The sequence below is a fragment of the Anabrus simplex genome, chromosome 2 (genome assembly GCF_040414725.1).
Source record: "Anabrus simplex isolate iqAnaSimp1 chromosome 2, ASM4041472v1, whole genome shotgun sequence".
NCBI lineage: Eukaryota > Metazoa > Arthropoda > Insecta > Orthoptera > Tettigoniidae > Anabrus > Anabrus simplex.
Window position 1 is genome coordinate 759338587 of NC_090266.1, and position 18649 is coordinate 759357235.

The 18649-nt window shown below is 41.4% G+C and overlaps 1 protein-coding gene across 1 annotated transcript in view; it reads right to left on the reverse strand.

The window, feature by feature from the left end:
- Positions 1-16883, reverse strand: part of LOC136864440 (protein white-like) — a 199026-nt gene extending 182143 nt beyond the window's left edge. The window contains exons 1-2 of the mRNA XM_067141438.2: positions 16781-16883; positions 4358-4682 (exon numbers count right to left, since the gene is read on the reverse strand). Coding sequence (XP_066997539.2) covers positions 4358-4682; positions 16781-16828 — 373 coding nt within the window. The 5' untranslated portion in view covers positions 16829-16883. The remainder of the gene's footprint in view (positions 1-4357; positions 4683-16780) is intronic.
- Between the last annotated feature and the right edge of the window lie 1766 nt (positions 16884-18649).

Consider the following 18649-nt stretch of genomic DNA (forward strand, 5'->3'; position numbering starts at 1 on the left):
TAATAATAATAATAATAATAATAATAATAATAATAATAATAATAATAATAATAATAATAATAATAATAATAATAATAATCGTATGCATTCAGCTACCAGGTTGCAGATCCCCTGAATTGGTGCCATATTGGCAGTCTATCAACTAGTTTTCTTTCAGTTTTGAGATTCCTACTTTGTTGCTGTCTAGGGGCTTATAGGTAGGTGTAATGACGTCATATCAGAAAGTACCGGATTCACATTCTTTTCTAATCTTATTACTTTATGAAGCAATTTCATCCCTGCCGTCCCACTTTATTTTATTAAGACGAATCATTTGTAATTTCGGTAAGTCGGTGATGCGGCTCCCGCAGTGCACAGCTAATGCAGGGGTGGAATTACTATGTGGGAAGATACAGAAGTTGAGTGTGTGAAAAGAATAGTTACATACTGGATGATTTTGAAGAGAGGAGAGGGCGGGGAATTGTTGCAAGCCGCGTACAATCAACAACTGAAGAAAATGTATAAGGGATGTTGGCTAGAAAAAATTAAAGGATGTTTGGGGAAGATAGGTTTGGGGTACGTATGGGATGCGGTTTTGTCGAAGACAGAAGCAAGAGGGTGGAAGGTACTCTCCAGGAGGATTAGAGATATGCAAAAGCAGAGATTATTGGAAGAAATTAGGCTAAGAAGTTCCCTTAGTGTTTTGAATAAAGTGTTAGAAGAAACGGAGATAAATATTAGATATGTCGATAGGCTTAATAGGGGTGGGATGGCATGGTGGTTAATGAGACTCCACAAGAACAAGGGATGGCTAAAGGGTAGAGATAAGATGGTATGTGTTTTATGTGGGGTAGTAAACGACGATTTTCATTTAATTAGTAATTGTAAAGAAACGAGTAAGTTAAGGAATTGTCTATTGAGTGCCAAACATCGTGAATTATTAGAAAAAGGGGTGAGAGGAATATTATAATGTGGATTATCAGGCAATGGGAAGATGGGGCGGTTGAACATGTACTTATGTGCCATTAAAAAGGAGTGTGAGAGAAAGGTATGAGAGGAGGAGGCATTAGGAATAAGTGGATGTGCAAAGGCTGAAAAGATGGAACTGAGTTTATGTCATTGAAAAAAAGGTGAGTGTAATGTGTTGTTAAGTAGGGAGCTTGTTTGATTTTGTAACTGTAGGAGGCCCTATGGATCGTAATACGACAGGTGATTGTGAAACTGTTGACTAACAGTTTATTTGAATTCAGCCGTAGTAGGACAGTGGACAAGAATTGCGAATGCAGTAGTAGGCAGGCAAAGTCATGTGCTAATAGTTGACGAAACCTGATGTCGGTTGATTTTGTAACAATGACCTGATATAAATGATACGTGCAGAATATAAGGATACAGTAGGACCAGACTGGATTTATTTAGGAATGGAATTGTAGGTATTCAATTAGTATTTCATTTGTATGGTAGTTAATTGTGACTATTAATTGTACATTATTATTATTATTTTCCCCCTTTATTATTAATTACAGTACGGTAGCAGGAGGACACTTAGTTGTAGCTAAGAAGGCATGTGCGGTTTTCTTACTATTTATGTATAGTAGATAGGTAAGGGAGAGGAAGGCATGCTCGTAAGAGGATGGGGTGGGACGGGCCTACCCCCCAGAAATGATGAAGATAAATGTGGGATGAGAGAGGAGAGGAACAGGACGAGATCGGTTTCAGCCCCAAGTGGCCGGCCGTAAATGGAATGGTGAGAGAACTGCGCTGTCATCTGGTAAAGGTAGAAGGGGTCCTCTTTTGGACCCCACGGGTAGTCCCGGTTGTGCCATCGCAGGAAGGATGGCCTTTTTCTCACCAGGGGCGATGGCGCGGCCGGACAGTAGTAGTAGGTAGTTAGCTTATATTATTGATATTATTATATTTTATTTATTTACTATTTATTTTGTTTCTTAATATTAAATGGAGACGATGGACGTGGCATGGGGGACTGAGGATGACTGCCGTGGTGACACTCCCTTGGGAGTGTCACGTCTCCGGAATATCTGACGGGCCCCATGGCATGCCCAAGGAGTCTCGTGTTCCTTTTCTTTTGGTTGTTAGTTTTCTGTGCATGGAAGGGCTGTGTAAACATGTATCGGGGCTAATCGCCCGTTATATTTAAATAAATAATATACTTTATTTTACCATTTCAGGTCTAATTCCATCTTTTCCTGCTGCGTTGTGGCAATGCAATTTATTTACCACCCTTGGCACCTTCCCAAGTGCAATATAACTGACCAGCATTGTTAACCTCGCCCATGAACTCCATTGATCTCGACTTCAGTAGAGGTATTTCCTTTTACATTGAGAAAATGTGAAAGATATTCCTTCTATCTGTCCAGTGTTTCCTCAGGATCTACGATGTGTTCATTAGATTTACCCAAAACATTATTCATTTTCCTATTACTTCTTTTTCTGAGATTCTCTTTTACAGCCCAGAAAGTTTTCCCTGCTGCTTGACCAAGCTTTTCCAGAGTATTACCGAAATTTTCCCACGATTTCTTCTTGGACTCCAGCATGATTGGTTTCGCTCTGTTTCTTTCATCAACATACAATTCTCTATCGGCATCAGTTCTTATTTGGAACCTGTTTGATACGCATCCTCTTTTACGTTTGCTAGCTGCTATGCTTCACCTTTCCACCAAGATGTTCGCTTTTTCCCATATTTACACACAGTTGTTCCTAGTTATATATCCTCTTGCCGTTGTTAATACAATATCCCTGTATGCCAACCATTCCCTTTCTATATCCTGAAACCGAGCTCGATAGCTGCAGTCGCTTAAGTGCGGCCAGTGTCCAGTATTCGGGGGATAGTGTGTTCGAACCCCACTGTCGGCAGCCCTGAAGATGATTTTCCGTGGTTTCCCATTTTCACACCAGGCAAATTCTGGGGCTGTACCTTAATTAAGGCCACGGCCGCTTCTTTCCCACTCCTAGCCCCTTCCTTCCCCATCGTCGCCATAAGACCTATCTGTGTCGGTACGGCGTAAAGCAACTTGCAAAAAAAATTGCTATATCCTGAACTTGATGACTGTCTAATTTTTGAAATTGTTCACTAATCATTTCCATGTACTTCTGTCTAATTTCGTCGGCCTGAACGACCATTATCCGTCTGCAGACAAACTTCACTTCCTCTATCCTAAGTCCTGTGATACTTAACTGCAGATCAGATAGTGGCCCGTATCATCGGAAAATTCACGAAATTTCCGTGTGTTCCTAACAGATTTCCTGAATTTGAAGTCAGTTACGATATTGTCTATTGTGAATCTGATGCCCTTAACTCCACATGTGCAACGGTCAGTAGCCTTAGGCTTGAAAGATGAATTTACAACTGTTAAGCCGGTAATAGCACACATGCTTAGTAAACGCTTCCCGGACTATTAGCTTCGATATCTTCCCTACATTTATCCGTCAGCCTCTCAGATTCTTCAGTTCTATTTCCAATTCTCACACTGAAATCGTCCATTCGCACTACCCTACCCTTGCAGATGACCCTGACTACGATGTCACCGAGTTCTCAATAAAGCTTGTCTACTTCATCCTCATCTGCTCCCTCACAGAGTCTAAGATGATTATTGTCCTGATTCCTCCAACCTCTGAACCTATCGCATCATTCGTTCATATCAGAAACGGCAATTGTTGCTATTTCTTGATGGGAGCTGTATTTTTTCATGTCTCTTGTCACAAATTGGAGCAAACTCGAAATTCCACCGAAATCTATGTGGAAACTGCTGAGGTATGGTTGATGCTGAGTAACGTTATTCGGAGCTCAACTACTGCATCTGGAAGTATGGAAGGTGCGACTCACAGGGCTGGTCGTGCTGGAATAGCACTTTCTAACCCAGTGAAGAAAGCAATGGCAAACTACTTCACTCCACATCTTGCCTCCTGCAGCTCATTTTAGTGCCATCATCGGGCTTTGCGCCTTCCCTACAACCGCATAACTTTTGGTGGTGTTGTTTAATCACCTAACAGAAATGGTTTCCCTGATGAACTGTCCTACCACACACTCTGCCCTTCCCCTTCTAACACGTGTTATTAACACCTTAAGTACGCGTATCCCTTCCTCATTATCTCTCCTTGCCCAAACATCATTAACCGCTAACACATCCAGACGCATCCACTCTGTTGATTCAGCCATTGCTACTTTATTCCTTTCTTGCTTGCTTGCCTTTTCTTTTCTTATAAGTAGGCCTACATGAATAAATAAAAACACAAAATGAATGTTAAAATTGCAGACCGGGGAAATATGATGAAAACTTCATTTTTAAATTTTATCTTCCCGCATATTCACTAATAATGTTGTCTATTAGCCACCAACTTGTACCGTATAGTGTTCACTTACCGTTTTTAAGGATTTGCTTCCGTTGCCTCTGCTGCAAGTCCAAAGCGGAACTGCGCATACCCAACAAATTCCGCCATTGTCGGCGAGTCTCTCCTGAAGTAAACACGTTCATCTCACTCCAAGTGTAAACTATTCTATTCTGCGACATCTCGAAGCGTGGCGAGGTAGGTCGAGGTGTTCTATCATCTCCAATGCCTTCCCCTTCTCCGGTTTCATTCATGTACGGGCCAGCGTTGGGTGAGTTCCGAAGTGTATCCATGCATAGAACGCCAGGGTCGGACACAGATCCCGTGTTGCAGCATCTTCCAACTGCCTGCAGTCGCTCCTGCGCAAAAATTACAAATTAATGTTCAGGAGAGAAGTGAAATGCATGCATCTGTGTTATTCTTATGAAAAAGAAATGTGTACAGTCGTAATATTTAAAGACGCGTTCTGACAGTTCTTAGTGGAGGACAGTTTACTGTCTGTCTGGGTGGAGAGAAGGGAGTAGGGCTTGTGGTTGCCGTGGGAACGAGGGTGGACCCACTGAAGTTGCCATGGAGATAAGCCTGCTGGCCGGCTTGTGTTGCTTGCAGTTGCCAAACCTCTCACTTCTGAGCTGTGTACAACAGAACACAGCGGTCTGAACGAACGAACAAGGCAGTCGGAAGCGAACGGAAGGAGAAAGGAGTGCATCAATACAGGAATGTGGCAACACCGTGCAATGGCACATGCAATGTTCCTCCCTCCGGTATCTGTCCAAACGCTTCTCTTAATATTACGGGTATAGTGTATAACACAGCTTTATTCTAAAGCAGATTGATTTTTTCTTCACTGTGGCTCAAATTCAGTAACACTTTTTGGAAGGCGTTATTAGAGGATTAGAACTTGAGAATTGTAGTATGATTTTGTAAGGCCAATTTTTCTTTGATAAATATCATCTCTGTATAAAGACTGAAAGCTAACTGAAGCAGAAGTAAGATTTAATGCCTTGATATTCTGACCATTCACGTCATATACAATTTAACTTGGAATTCAAACCACAAGGTATGACTTCTTTTTGGAAGAAGTTTAAACAATAATTGGTATTTGAACACAGTCATATTGGAAAGAATCTAGCACCGATATCACTGAATATTACGCTCCCAATTCGGTGTTAAAGATAGTTATTTTTATACAACGTGAATTTTAGCAGATACGTATATTTGTACTCAGATACTAAGAGAATTTTCTTTTTAGAAGAAGTGCAGCAACATCATATTTATGAAAAGGTGGTAAAGGAAGTATTGAGGACGTAGATGTTGGTGAGGCGTACTCACTAACTTCTCACGAAGGTGGCCGCAGTGGGAATCCCGGCCAATATACATGGGATTTTTGAAATGGGAAATCTCGTTTCTGTGATTGGGATTCCAAGTCTTTCTTTTTCCTTTTTCAATCTTCTACGATTTGCTTTACGTCGCTTCCACACAGATAGGTTTAATAGCAACGATAGGACAGGTAAGGGGTAGGAGTGGGAAGGAAGCGACCGTAGTCTTCATTAAGGCACAGCCCCAGCATTTGCCTGGTGTGGAAATGGAAAACCATAGAAAACCATCTTCAGAACTGCCGACAGTGAGGTTCGAACCCACTATCTCCCGAATGCAAGGTGACATTCACGTCACTCAAACCGTGTAGCCACCAAGTAAAATTGAACACCCTACAGTTACGATCATGACCCCAACAGTCACGTAAGGCTATAAGCCCGCTTGCCTTTTCCTTTTAACTAGTATAACTTCAACCAGTTATTATAAATTATAGAAGGTCCTGCGCAAAGTGACAAGCTGACCATATGCATTTCTGATGCAATCTGGCGCACAAAGATAGTTGTCACATAAACTTGTAACACCGTAGCTTGCACAGATTACGAAAGAAAGAAAGAAAATATCCCCGCACAACTGAGGAGAATGACCAGTACATCGCCCAGGTGGACTCACCTGCTATGCTGAACAGGAGCCTTGTGCGGGGATGGATGGGAAGATTGGACGGGATAGACAATTTTGAGGGAAGGAAGTGGCCGTGGCCTTAGTTTAGGTACCATCCCGGCATTTGCCTGGAGGAGAAGTGGGAAACCACGGAAAACCACTTCCAGGATGGCTGAGGTGGGAATCGAACCCACCTCTACTCATTTGACCTCCCAAGGCTGAGTATACCCCGGTCTAGCCCTCGTACCACTTTTCAAATTTCGTGGCAGAGCCGGGAATCGAACCCGAGCCTCCGGGAGTGGCAGCTAATCACACTAACCACTACACCACAGAGGCGGACTCTGTATATTTAATGAATATTTCTTAGTAAGACAGATACTGGAATTCCACACGTGTCTAGGCTTATAAAAAGGTGCGCTGATCTCTGGTATAATTAAAACATTTTCACCAAAGTCCTGGAATAAACTACTTTCCCTGTAATTTTCATCGCTATATGCCACAAAATGTAGCCACAGTACCGTTTTAAGCACCACTTTTCTGAGGCCTGTACCAAAGAAGAAACATCTTCGTTTAAGTAATGAAGCCATGGAACTATTAATTTAGTCCTCTTTTTCCAGATAAAGACTAATATCTGCTACCCTCGTAAGTAATTTAAGGGAACATATTATAAATACAATACCGGTATTTATTATTTTTAAAATTTTGTTAATAGAATGAACATTCTGTTTCACACTTGAAATGTTCTGTTTCCCACTTAAAAGACACAATTTTTCAGTTTAGTTTGTAAGCAGATGAAAACTTTATTAACGGAATAAACATTATTTTTCACCCTCTCCTCTTTCCTTTTATTAAATGAAGAGTGTATATAGAAACCGCTATTGTGTTTATAATTATGAAATGAAATAGCAAAGAAATGTGTTTCACACTTATTTCTTACTTTCTATTTCTTTATTACTTATTCTATTAAGCCGAGGCGAAATCACTAAACTTCTATTTTTTGTGACATTCGCGACTAGAATCATCCGTTGTATGCATCGTGAATTCACACAGTGAAATTTAACGTTTTGGTTATCTCGCAATGCATGTGACAACAGTGTACCAGTGAGTGAGTCACTTGAACTTCCGATTTTCCGAGCTGCTCGATCTGCCCAGACTCGAATCTGCTCATGATCAGACGGCGTGGACAGTTCGGTAGACTCATTTGTTCAGTGAAGTTCAGAGCTTCTTCGGGTTTGGCACTTCCAAACACTCGTTGAACAAATTGCGCGAACGGAAAGCTCTGAACGAGTCTACACTAAGCGAGACTCATTTCCTATAAGTTACTAGACTGAGTGGGACTCATTCATTTAAAGAAAAATGTCTGAGCGGGTCTACAGGTCGTTCTTTGTTTCCTGCCGGGCTGAATGACTCAGATGGTGAGGCGCTGGCCTTCTGACCCCAACTTGGCAGGTTCGATCCTGGCTCAGTCCGGTGTTATTTTAAGGTGCCCAAATAAGCCAACCTTGTGTCGATAGATTTACGGGCACATAAATGAACTCCTGGTGGACAAAATTTCGGCACCTCGGCATCTCCGAAAAGCGTCAAAAGTAGTTAGTGGGTCGTAAAACCCATAATATTATTATTATTAGGTCGCCACGTACAGCTCTAGCCTTAACCCCCCATTCAACTCCACGCAACCTCCTGCTGTGGTTGTTCCAAGGTCAACTGGTAATAGATAGCGATCTTTCTCCTCTCTTAAAACCGGCATTTATGACTGATGCAAGGTTAACTTATTTTCCGGTTCCGGAACAGGTTGTTTTGTTAACAAAATCACGTTATCAATTAAAGCTAGGAACACATAGCTACTCTTGCAACATAATTATAATTGGAGATGATATATTTTCTAGGTCACGCCGAGTGTTATGAAATTTCTTTTGACGCTTAAAAGACAATTGCGGTATCACAGTAGTTCTCTAATCAACGATAAAGTACGACAATCAGTGCAAAATGCCAAATGTATGCGTTTCCGTGATATAAGAGAGAAACTACGTTTTTCGGAGATATTCTCGCGCAAAGGAAGAAAATAGCATGATAAATGATAAAATCAAAGTAGTTATTACAATGAATACTGATACCTAAATGAAAGTAGATCTATTCCTTTTTTTTGCTAGTGGTTTTACGTCGCAACGACACAGATAGGTCTTATGGCGACGATGGGATAGGAAAAGGGCTAGGGGCTAGGAGTTGGAAGAAAGCGCCAGTGGCCTTAATTAGGGTACGGCCCCAGAATTTGCTTGGTGTGAAAATGGGAAACCACGGAAAAGCATATGCATAGCTGCCGAGAGTGGAATTCGAACCCAATATCTCCAAGATGCAAATCTATTTTTCTTTTTTTCTTTCACAAGTTGCTTTACGTCCCACCGATACAGACAGATGTTATGGCGACGATGGGACAGGAAAGGCCTAGGAGTGGGAAAGAAGCGGCCCTGGCCTTAATTAAGGTACAGCCCCAGAATTTACCTTGTGTGAAAATGGATAATCACGGAAAACCATCTTCAGGGCTGCCGACAGTGGGTTTCGAATTAACTATCTCCCGAATACTGGATACTGGCCGCACTTAAGCGACTGCAGCTATCGAGCTCGGTGCGTAGATTTATTTGATGTATGGGCAGGTACATATCAATTCACATATTTGTTAATGGTCACAATTTTGCTTCAATTTTGTATGCTACTTTACGCATTGTCTTGAATTTAAACTGGAATATCTAGTAAATCCAGCGGATGACGCGCTGATATTTTAACTTCCATTGGAAAATAACGTCCATCGTAATATGCTACAAAATGCTACAAATACTACGCTTCAACATTAATAATACGAGAAAATGCTAATGATTAAAGTGCTAAATTATTGGTTTTCAGTGTTAAAATATTCCATCTCGAGTAATAACACAACATTCTGCCGCAGCTAGCACAATGCGAGCAGCAGACTGGAAGCTACAACCCTAGGGTTTTCATGGCGCACAGTGGTCTAAACACCGATTCTAGCCGGCAATAAATCGTATCATATTTCCGGGGTCACAAAAGCCGACGAAAATTCATACTCGGGGGTTTTCTAGTTCACTGATTACGAATCCGTTAACGGATTTTCAATTACCGGAGTAGCGGATCCACTACGCGTCCGCTAACTCGCAAAACTTAAGGTAGATGGACAAAATTTAGTATTCCGCGAATGGATTCATGGTAAATGACGCGCTACACTCCCGTTAACTCTTTAATGAAATTATGAACAGGGTTTAGAAATAAAAACACATGGAATCCTTGACAAATGTCATGATTTTATTTTCATAAGAATCGGTCGTCTAAATCATGACGTGAAACATATCAACGATTGTAAATATTAGGCCAGTTTGGCGAGGAAGGTGACCTGAAAAGGAATAAGAAGAATTACGTTATACAGTATTTGAAATGTTTCGATTTTTTAGCACCATGTTACTTATTAATAAGACTACTTACGAGTCATGCCTTGGGTTCACTATCTGTATTTGACATTTCAAACACCTCTTCTTTTGCTTTGGAAGTCTCTTCTTCGGAAGTCTCTTCATCCGAAGCCTCCTCTTTATCTGTGTCCTCATCGAACACGAGCAAATCGTGTACTTCAGGGGGCTGTTCATTCCAGTGAATTTCGGCTTTGATGAAGTGTCTTGTAACTACTGGGTTCGACGAAAAGAGGAGACCGTGTATTAAGATCAGATGTTGTGTCCTTTCTTGGAGGTCTTCCGGGTTTGGTGCTCCCGGAAGAACCTGTAATCCTTGTTTCGGGATTCTTGGGCCTCCTCGGACAGCTTTCCGATTGGCAGTAGGGCGTATCTGATCGCTTGAGCACCACGAATTAAAACTTTGTGGACGGTCGGAGGCATAGGATACCAATTATATAAGGACACGTACCATTTTTCAGTGTCTAAAGCGTACGCGCTGAAAGCCTCATCGTTCACCTGATGACCACTGGACAACACCTAAAACCCAGAGAAGAATGTAAATATCGTGAAGCGAAGGAACTAAGTTCAAGTATAGTTGAACTGGGATTTGTTGTTGTACCTGCAATATAACAGCAATGATTAATTCTTCGCTTACTCTGATTGCTTCCGCGGCCTTTTTCGGATTGGGATAGAACCTTCTTGAGATATTGCCGGTGCTTTCAACTTTCAGACCCAGCTCTTTCCACAAAGCCTCCTGAAGAGTGGATTTTCGATCTTTGACATCTTGCTTTTGTTCATCCGTAGTGTTTCGTAAACTACCTAACAAATTTCAATGTAAAGAAATACGGTCAGATCCATGGTATAGAAAGGCTCGGAGAGCGGTAGGCCATGAGTCACAGACAGTGGGTGTTGCGTTGCGAGTAGAGGGTGGAAGGGGGAATGACACTGATAAGAAAAAGTAGTGCGGTGAAATTTTTCGGGTCGCTTATAAGCAAATACCGCCAGAAACAACAAGTTGCAAGAAGTGGCAGTTGATTTTTGGTGGAAAGTCTTTAGTATAGTGTATAATATAGATTAAATCAATCAGTAGCATATAACTACCTATAACTTCAGTTTCCGACCTTGAAAACGCCGTAAAATCGGAATACAATGAAGTCTAAAATATGGAGAAGTTAACTGGTCGATACGGTCTTTTCAGCGCATGCAGAGAGACTTATCCTTGTGAATTTACTCAACAAATACCCTCCAAGAAGGGGTTCTTCAATATCTTGGTTAGTTCCAGTAAGATATAAATGTTTTTTCCCAAGTTTTTAAAATTGTAATGTTTGTGCTTCATTCCTCGCCAGTTACACACTCCAAGCACATTATGTAGGGCAGATATGAAGTACCTGGGGTGTCTAGAATGAGTTCTCAAACGTTTTTCAGCGATTTCTTGACTTCGATTTTATTGAATTTTTTCCGGCTAGTATCGGTGTTTAGACCACTATACGGCGCTGAAATGATGATGGTGATGTGACGATGATAAATGAAGAGAAACTGTAAACACCAAGTGACTGTACCTGGACTCAGTTTCCAAATATTAAATATTAAGCACCTAAAACAAATACATCACCCCATGGGCACAGCGCTGACAGCGTTCATCTATGTGATATATTCCTAATTTATTCACAATTATTTTACGAAATGCTAGAATGGTGCAATATTTCTATTTTTGTGATTCTTATTCTGTCCTATCGTAAAAGTTCATAGGCACAGACATACGGTAAGCATTAATGTTTACTTGATCCAAAGGTCTATTCAGTCTCATTTTATCTAATTGCCCTTAAATCTAAATGCCCTTAAAAATTGTTTGTTGGATTTTGGAAGTTCGCAGCTGTTTTCTTTAGCTTCTCTTTTTCTTTTCTGCTATTTTGCTTTACGTCGCACCGACACAGATAGGTCTTATGGCGACGATGGGACGGGAAAGGCCTAGGAATGGGAAGGAAGCGGCAGTGGCCTTAATTAAGGTACAGCCCCATTGTTTGCCTGGTGTGAAAATGGGAAACCACGGAAAACCATTTTCAGGGCTGCCGACAGTGGGGTTCGAACCCACTATCTCCTGGATGCGAGCTCACAGCTGCGCGCTCCTAAGCGCACGGCTAACTCGCCCGGTTCTTTAGCTTCTAGAGACATACTGATCAGATCATCATACCCGTGCGCATGTTACACGTGTGGAACCTGCTTGAGGCCATTGCCTCGATGTTAGTCCTCTTAAAAAAAGTCATCATTAGCAACATTGTAACGCCTCGTGTAGGAATGACCAGAGTTCGGGAATCAGTCCATCGCTTGCCAAAAAGTGAAACAAGGAACCATTCAAATATATTTCAGTGATGGACACAATACGGTTCAACTCTTCCAAATACATTAATATGTTCATTATGCACAAACTCCCCAGTTTACTTCCTCGTGTAGGTGAGTGGAGACTTTCAGAAAGGAAAAGAAGAGACAATAGCAGTGATGGGAAGAGTTCAAGAAATTGTAATTGGTCTGAATTACACTTACCTGAGAAATATTTTACTCAGTTACAAACTTTTTTCAGTAAGTAATCAGTAAACCTTCCCTGTGAACCATGTGAGACTTTGCCCCGCGGTGGGGAGGCTTACGTGTCCCAATGAAGCAGGTATCCGAGCAGTAGGGGCAACCATATCTGTCCAGACACCAGACTAACGTATGGTTCATCAAAGGCGGGGGGATGGGGGTATCAGACTTTCGGAAGTTGCAAGAGTGACGCTGATATAGCCTTGTAATAATATTGGACATGGCTTAGCTGTTTTGATACCGGTACTGCTACACTGCTGAAAGCAACGGGAAACAACAGCCGTAACTAACTCCCCAGGACATACAGCTCTCTCTGTATGAATGATGTACTGATGATGGCTTCCTTTCGGGTAAAATATTCCGGAGGTAGAATAGTCCCCTATTCGGATCTCCTGGTGGGGACTACACAAGAGGGGGCGATCATCAGGAAGATGAATACTGACATTCTACGAGTCGGAATGTGGAATGTTGTGGTAGGTTAGAGAATCTGAAAGGGGAACTGGATAGACTAAAGTTAGATGTAGTTGGTATAGGTGAAGTACGTTGGCAGGAAGAGCAGGAATTTTGGTCAGACGACTACAGAATTATTAACACAAAATCAAACAGGGGAGATGCAGGAGTTGGTTTAATAATGAAAAAAGAAAATAGAGCAGCGCGTAAGCTATTACGAACAGCGTAGTGAAAGGATTATTGCTCTCAAGATAGACACCAGGCCAATGCCCACCACAATAGTGCAGGTCTATATGCCTACCAGTTCAGCGGATGATGAAGAAATCGAAACAATATATGAAGAGATAGAAGATATAGTACAATATGTAAAAGGTGACGATAATCTTTTTGTGATGGGAGACCAGTGGCGACCAGTGGACTGTTGGGTTGTGGGGAAGGGGTGGGGGAGTACTTTAATACACACCTCTTTCTTGACAACTTTGGCAGAAAAGAGAAGAGTAAATTGAGATCTTAAGGCTGCTCTTATCAGCTGTTTTTGCCATTTGGATATACAATGATTAAATTTAAATTTATACCATCACTGAGGATCTGATGTAAAAATTACGTATATACGGAATTAGTCAAGCCTTATTTGCCGAACTAGATTAACTGGAAGTAAGTATGTCCGCTGGAAAAGTAATTGCTCAGAGCTATGATGGTTCGAATTTGATAAGAGGGCAACACACAAGTGTGTGCAGGCGTACAAAAATGCGCACTTTGTTCATGGTTGAACTTGTTTATCGAGCGCTGTGTAACTCAACAAGCAAGTGAAAGATTTTTTAAAGATAGCAATTTAGAAGGATTTTGCACGTTTTTCTCCAAATCACTCAAACGGACAGTGGTACTTGATGAGATCGTGTAAAAACGAGTCGCGAAAATTTCCGCAACTAGATGGAATTTTAGGGCAGGATGCGTAAGAACTGTTTTCGTCTCCAAAAATTAACTGACCAAATATTTTGGATGACAGTAATGGTTATTCTGGATGTCTCAGAGAAATCTCGTCACATATCAACTGAAAGTGCGCGGAATAGATTGAGTCTAAAATCTCGTTCTGTATAGTTGTCCCAGAAAAACACGACTGTTATCTTTTTTCAGTGTGCCCCTTTAAAGAAGAGTCTAGCTCGACCATTAAATTACGCAACCCACGAAAAATTTTAGGATTATCGGATTAACTGGTTTCATTGTGTCCTCGCAGTGCGAACTCAGATTGTCTACAAAACTCAATGCAGTTAATAAGTTTACTGAGTATGTAATGGTTTCTCGATATGTCCTCACTTGAACTGTTTAATTTTCAACCTATGCGCACTACCTAACTGGCACCTGATGTCTACCTCACCAAGCATCGCGAACTGAATACTATTGTTTATACGATTTTCATTAGATTTATGTTTTTCTAAACTCATTCAAGAGTTTTAGGTCCGTAACACCAGTTAATGTCCACGCGAAATCACGAAAATTCATATCCAAAGCCGTGTAGCAAAAGAACGCATTTCTTATCTCACATTCTCACACAAGTGCGATTTACTTTTGCAAGGATTCTGAGCCTGCGTAATATTTAAATATGACAAGCAGATTAGAGCAGATGTAGGAAGTGGTAGTGACGTTAAAATGAAGTGATTAGCAGAGGATAGGGTGGCATGGATTGCTGCATCAAACCAGTCTATGGACTGATTACTCAAACAACTATTAGCTAAATTACAATTACTATTACTTTACAGAATGCTAGTCTTAAGGAAATCACTGACACATTTTTGCATGAGCCTGGAATAATACAAAGTTCTCAGTTTTGTGTGCTTGAAGATACATTTTCTGTTATAAGTATATTGGGTTATTCGATATGCAGTTTCCATCTTTTAGCATCTAATTTCACTGGCTTTCGTTTCGAGTCCATTTTCATGAATTGTTTCACCAAGATACCTAAATTGTGATACTCGTTTAATTTTGCCATATTTTGTCTCCATTAATTTTGGTGCATGTTTGTTGCAGGTAGTGTATTCTGTATTTTCAAAAGATATCCGCAATATTATTATTATTATCATTATTATTATTTTTGTTCCTTAAATTGTACATGCACAATCTAGGGGTGGTAGACGGAGAAAGGGCAAGCCCCACATACACGGAAGTGCCTCCATCCCCACATGTATATTTACTTAAGCACTACTGAATATTTTCTGATGTAGCCCATAGACAATTTGATATTTACATATTTACACTCCAAACACTGTACTCTTAGAATAATGAAAACCTACAACCTGTTTTCCAATCAATGACCGGGTCAGGGATGGGATGAAAGAAGCCCCCAACTTGCGGCGTGGATGGGAATTGTGCCGGCTGCCGAGGCCTGTATCCCTACTCTGGGGCAATGATTAATGACAGACAGAGGAAATGAAATGATAGTGGAGAGTGTTGCTGGAATTAAGGATGACAGGGAAAACAGGAGTACCCGGATAAAAACCTGTCCCGCGTCCGCTTTCTCCAGCACAAACCTCACATGGAGTGACCGGGTTTTGAACCACGGTATCCAATGGTGAGAAGCCGACGCGCTGCCGCCTGAGCCCCGGAGGTCTTAGAATAATAATTATCTCGATTTATGCTATACATATTAAGAGTAAAACGACCCAGTCATTCATACCCTCACTCAGAACTCTGTATACACAGTCTTTCGAGCTCATACTCATACACAACCACACTTACACCCTCAAGCATACACATTCAGGTTCATTCAACTGTACTTGCACACTTCATTCTAGAAATTCTGATTTATACAAGTTATATACAACACATATGCATTTCTATTTACATATACATTTTTTTATTGGAGAAAGTGAGGAAGAGGAAGCAGCTTTACTTCAGCAAATGGAAATATCTTACGGTTCTGTACAAAAGTCTACGAAGTTAAAACCCTATAAATGTACCAGGGTGCAAGAACTAGAACCGGCCGGGTTGAGTAGCTCAGACGGTTGAGGCGCTGGCCTTCTTATCCCAGCTTGGCAGGTTTACCTGGCTCAGTCCGGTGGTATTTGAATGTCCTCAAATATGCCCGCCTGGTGTCGGCAGATTTACTGGCTGGCACGTAAAAGAACTCCTGTGGGACAAATTTCCGGCACCTTGGGGTCTCCGAAAACCATCAAAAAGTAGTTAGTGGGACGTTATTTATAGTTTGAACAGGGTGGTCCTGTGTGTAGGATTAGATTTAGCTAATGGATTTTCAATCCTTAGCGATACAACAAGGTAAATGACAATGAAAATCCACAGCCTGTTTCCAGTTTCCAGTTATTCGACCGGGTCAGGAATGAAGTGAACGAAGCCCCCATCTAGTGGTTAGGATAGGAATTGTGCCGGCTGCCGAAGCCTGTCGCACTCCTCTGGGGCAATGATTAATGAATGACAAATGAAATGGTATTGGAGAGTGTTGCTGGAATGAAATATGACAGGAAAAAACCGGAGTACCCGGAGAAAAACCTGTCCCGCCTCCGCTTTGTCCAGCACAAATCTTACATGGAGTAACCGGGATTTGAATCACGGAACCCAGCGGTGAGAGGCCGGCGCGCTGCCGCCTGAGCCACGGAGGTAAACAATTACATTAAATAAATTAAAAATTAAAAATAAGCAAACGTATAGTCACCATAATATTAATTGTGCGTGATAGGTATATCCCAGCAAGCCGGTCACGTTTTGAATCCCGGTCATTACAAACGAGACTTTTAGAAATAGATAATCACGTTCTAGTATTTCAGATTCCAAGTACGACTGTTGACCAGTTATCAGTGATCTGCTCCATGAACTGTAACTTAAGATTACTCGTTACGTAAATCTGCAAGCTTGGTTGTTGTAATAGCATGAATTTATAAGGCGAAAGTCGGATACATAATCATTAGAGGGGAATATTGAACACGACGCTAGTCAACTACCCCACTAAGACAAACAATGACAATTCTATAGGTTACTGCATTAGGTCTTACCCGTAACTCCTGTATGTGGTCATCACTGAGAGCTTGTGACTCCTCCATCTCCAGATCCCTTTTTGGATGGAGCACCTTCAAGCACTACGAACAAAGTGACTAGTCTTCACGGAGTGCAGCAGTCACTGCCTTCCCGCAGCCTCTTATAACCAAACGAGTGAAAAAATTACTGGACATATTCCAGTAAAATAAATAAAAACCATTTGTGTATTACCAGAGGCTTATATAATGCGCTGTTCACAAGCACGTGAAACGGGAATGAGTCATAGTTTCAACTACTTTATGGAGATTTGTCATTAACCAAACGGTTAATTTATAACTGTTAGGTTCTACATTCTCTCGAAACGAATTGATGAATAAGTAAACTTATAAACTACCTATAAAAGAAAACATACGGCAGTAGAATTATACATGACAGAGAAAACATCATTAAACTGAATTTTTTCATCTCCATGTCTGTTACTTCTAACTTATGGATAAGATATCCAGAGCCCACCCAGCCTTCCCTCCCGTAAAGCAAAGCTGGTCTGAAAATAGACCGGTGTAAAGACTGTTTCGCCCGGGTGCTGACTTCTTTCTTACAGAATGCTGTTGATCGCAGCTGGGAGCTCACTGCATTAGCTTTGTTTTTTTTTTTTTTGCTAGGGGCTTTACGTCGCACCGACACAGATAGGTCTTATGGCGACGATGGGATAGGAAAGGCCTAGGAGTTGGAAGGAAGTGGCCGTGGCCTTAATTAAGGAACAGCCCCAGCATTTGTCTGGTGTGAAAATGGGAAACCACGGAAAACCATTTTCAGGGCTGCCGATAGTGGGATTCGAACCTACTATCTCCCGGATGCAAGCTCACAGCCGCGCGCCTCTACGCGCACGGCCAACTCGCCCGGTATTTTGCTTTGCTGCGCCTTGATCCAATCTCACTCACTATACTACCATCATGGGTGAATACACATCATAAATCCTTGAAATTTTCTTCCTGTTCCAGTTTTGTGTTACCAACCTGACATTCAATTCTCTTAGGTGCAAGTTTTCCGCACAACCTGCCATTAAGTCCAAGTCGTCTGCATGGGCTAAACTGCTTACCCCAATTCCACCTAACTGAACCCCTCCCTGCCAACTCAGCAGATGATTCATGCAAACTACGAACAAAAGTGAAAGATTACAGCCTTGTATGACCCCTGTAACCATCATGAACCAAGAACTCATTTTACCATCAATGCTCCATGGAAACCAATTTTCAACATACGTACACCTTTGACTGACTTGACTAATCTACCTTTAATTCCTTAGTCCCCCAGTACGGCTCACGTCTCTTCCCTCGGTACTCTCTCATATGCCTTTTCTAGATCTTAGAAACTTAACTGTCTATTCCTCTCGTAGCATTTTTCAATTACCTGCCGCATACTGAAAATCTGATCCTGACAGCCCCTCTGTGATATAAAAGCACACTGGCTTTCATCAAACTTACTCTCAACCACTGATCGCACACCCTCCCTTCCAAAATGCTAGTGAACACCTTACCTGGTGTACAGATCAATTAAATACTTCGATAGTTGTTGCAATCTTTCCTGTTCCCTAGTTTATAGACAGGTGCAGTTACTGCTTTCATCCAATTAGCAGGTACCTTACTAACATTCCATGCTAATATTATTACTCTATGAAGCCAATTTATCTCTGCCTCCCACTATATTTCACGATTTCAGGTCTAATTTCATCTATTCCTGCTGCTTTATGACAATGGTGTTTATTTAACATCCTTTCCACTTCCTCATGCGCAATTTCACCAAACTCATTGTCCTCCTTCCCATAAGCTCGGTTGTTCACGAAGTCACGAGAAATACTTCCTTTCACGATGAGATTTTCAAAGGAT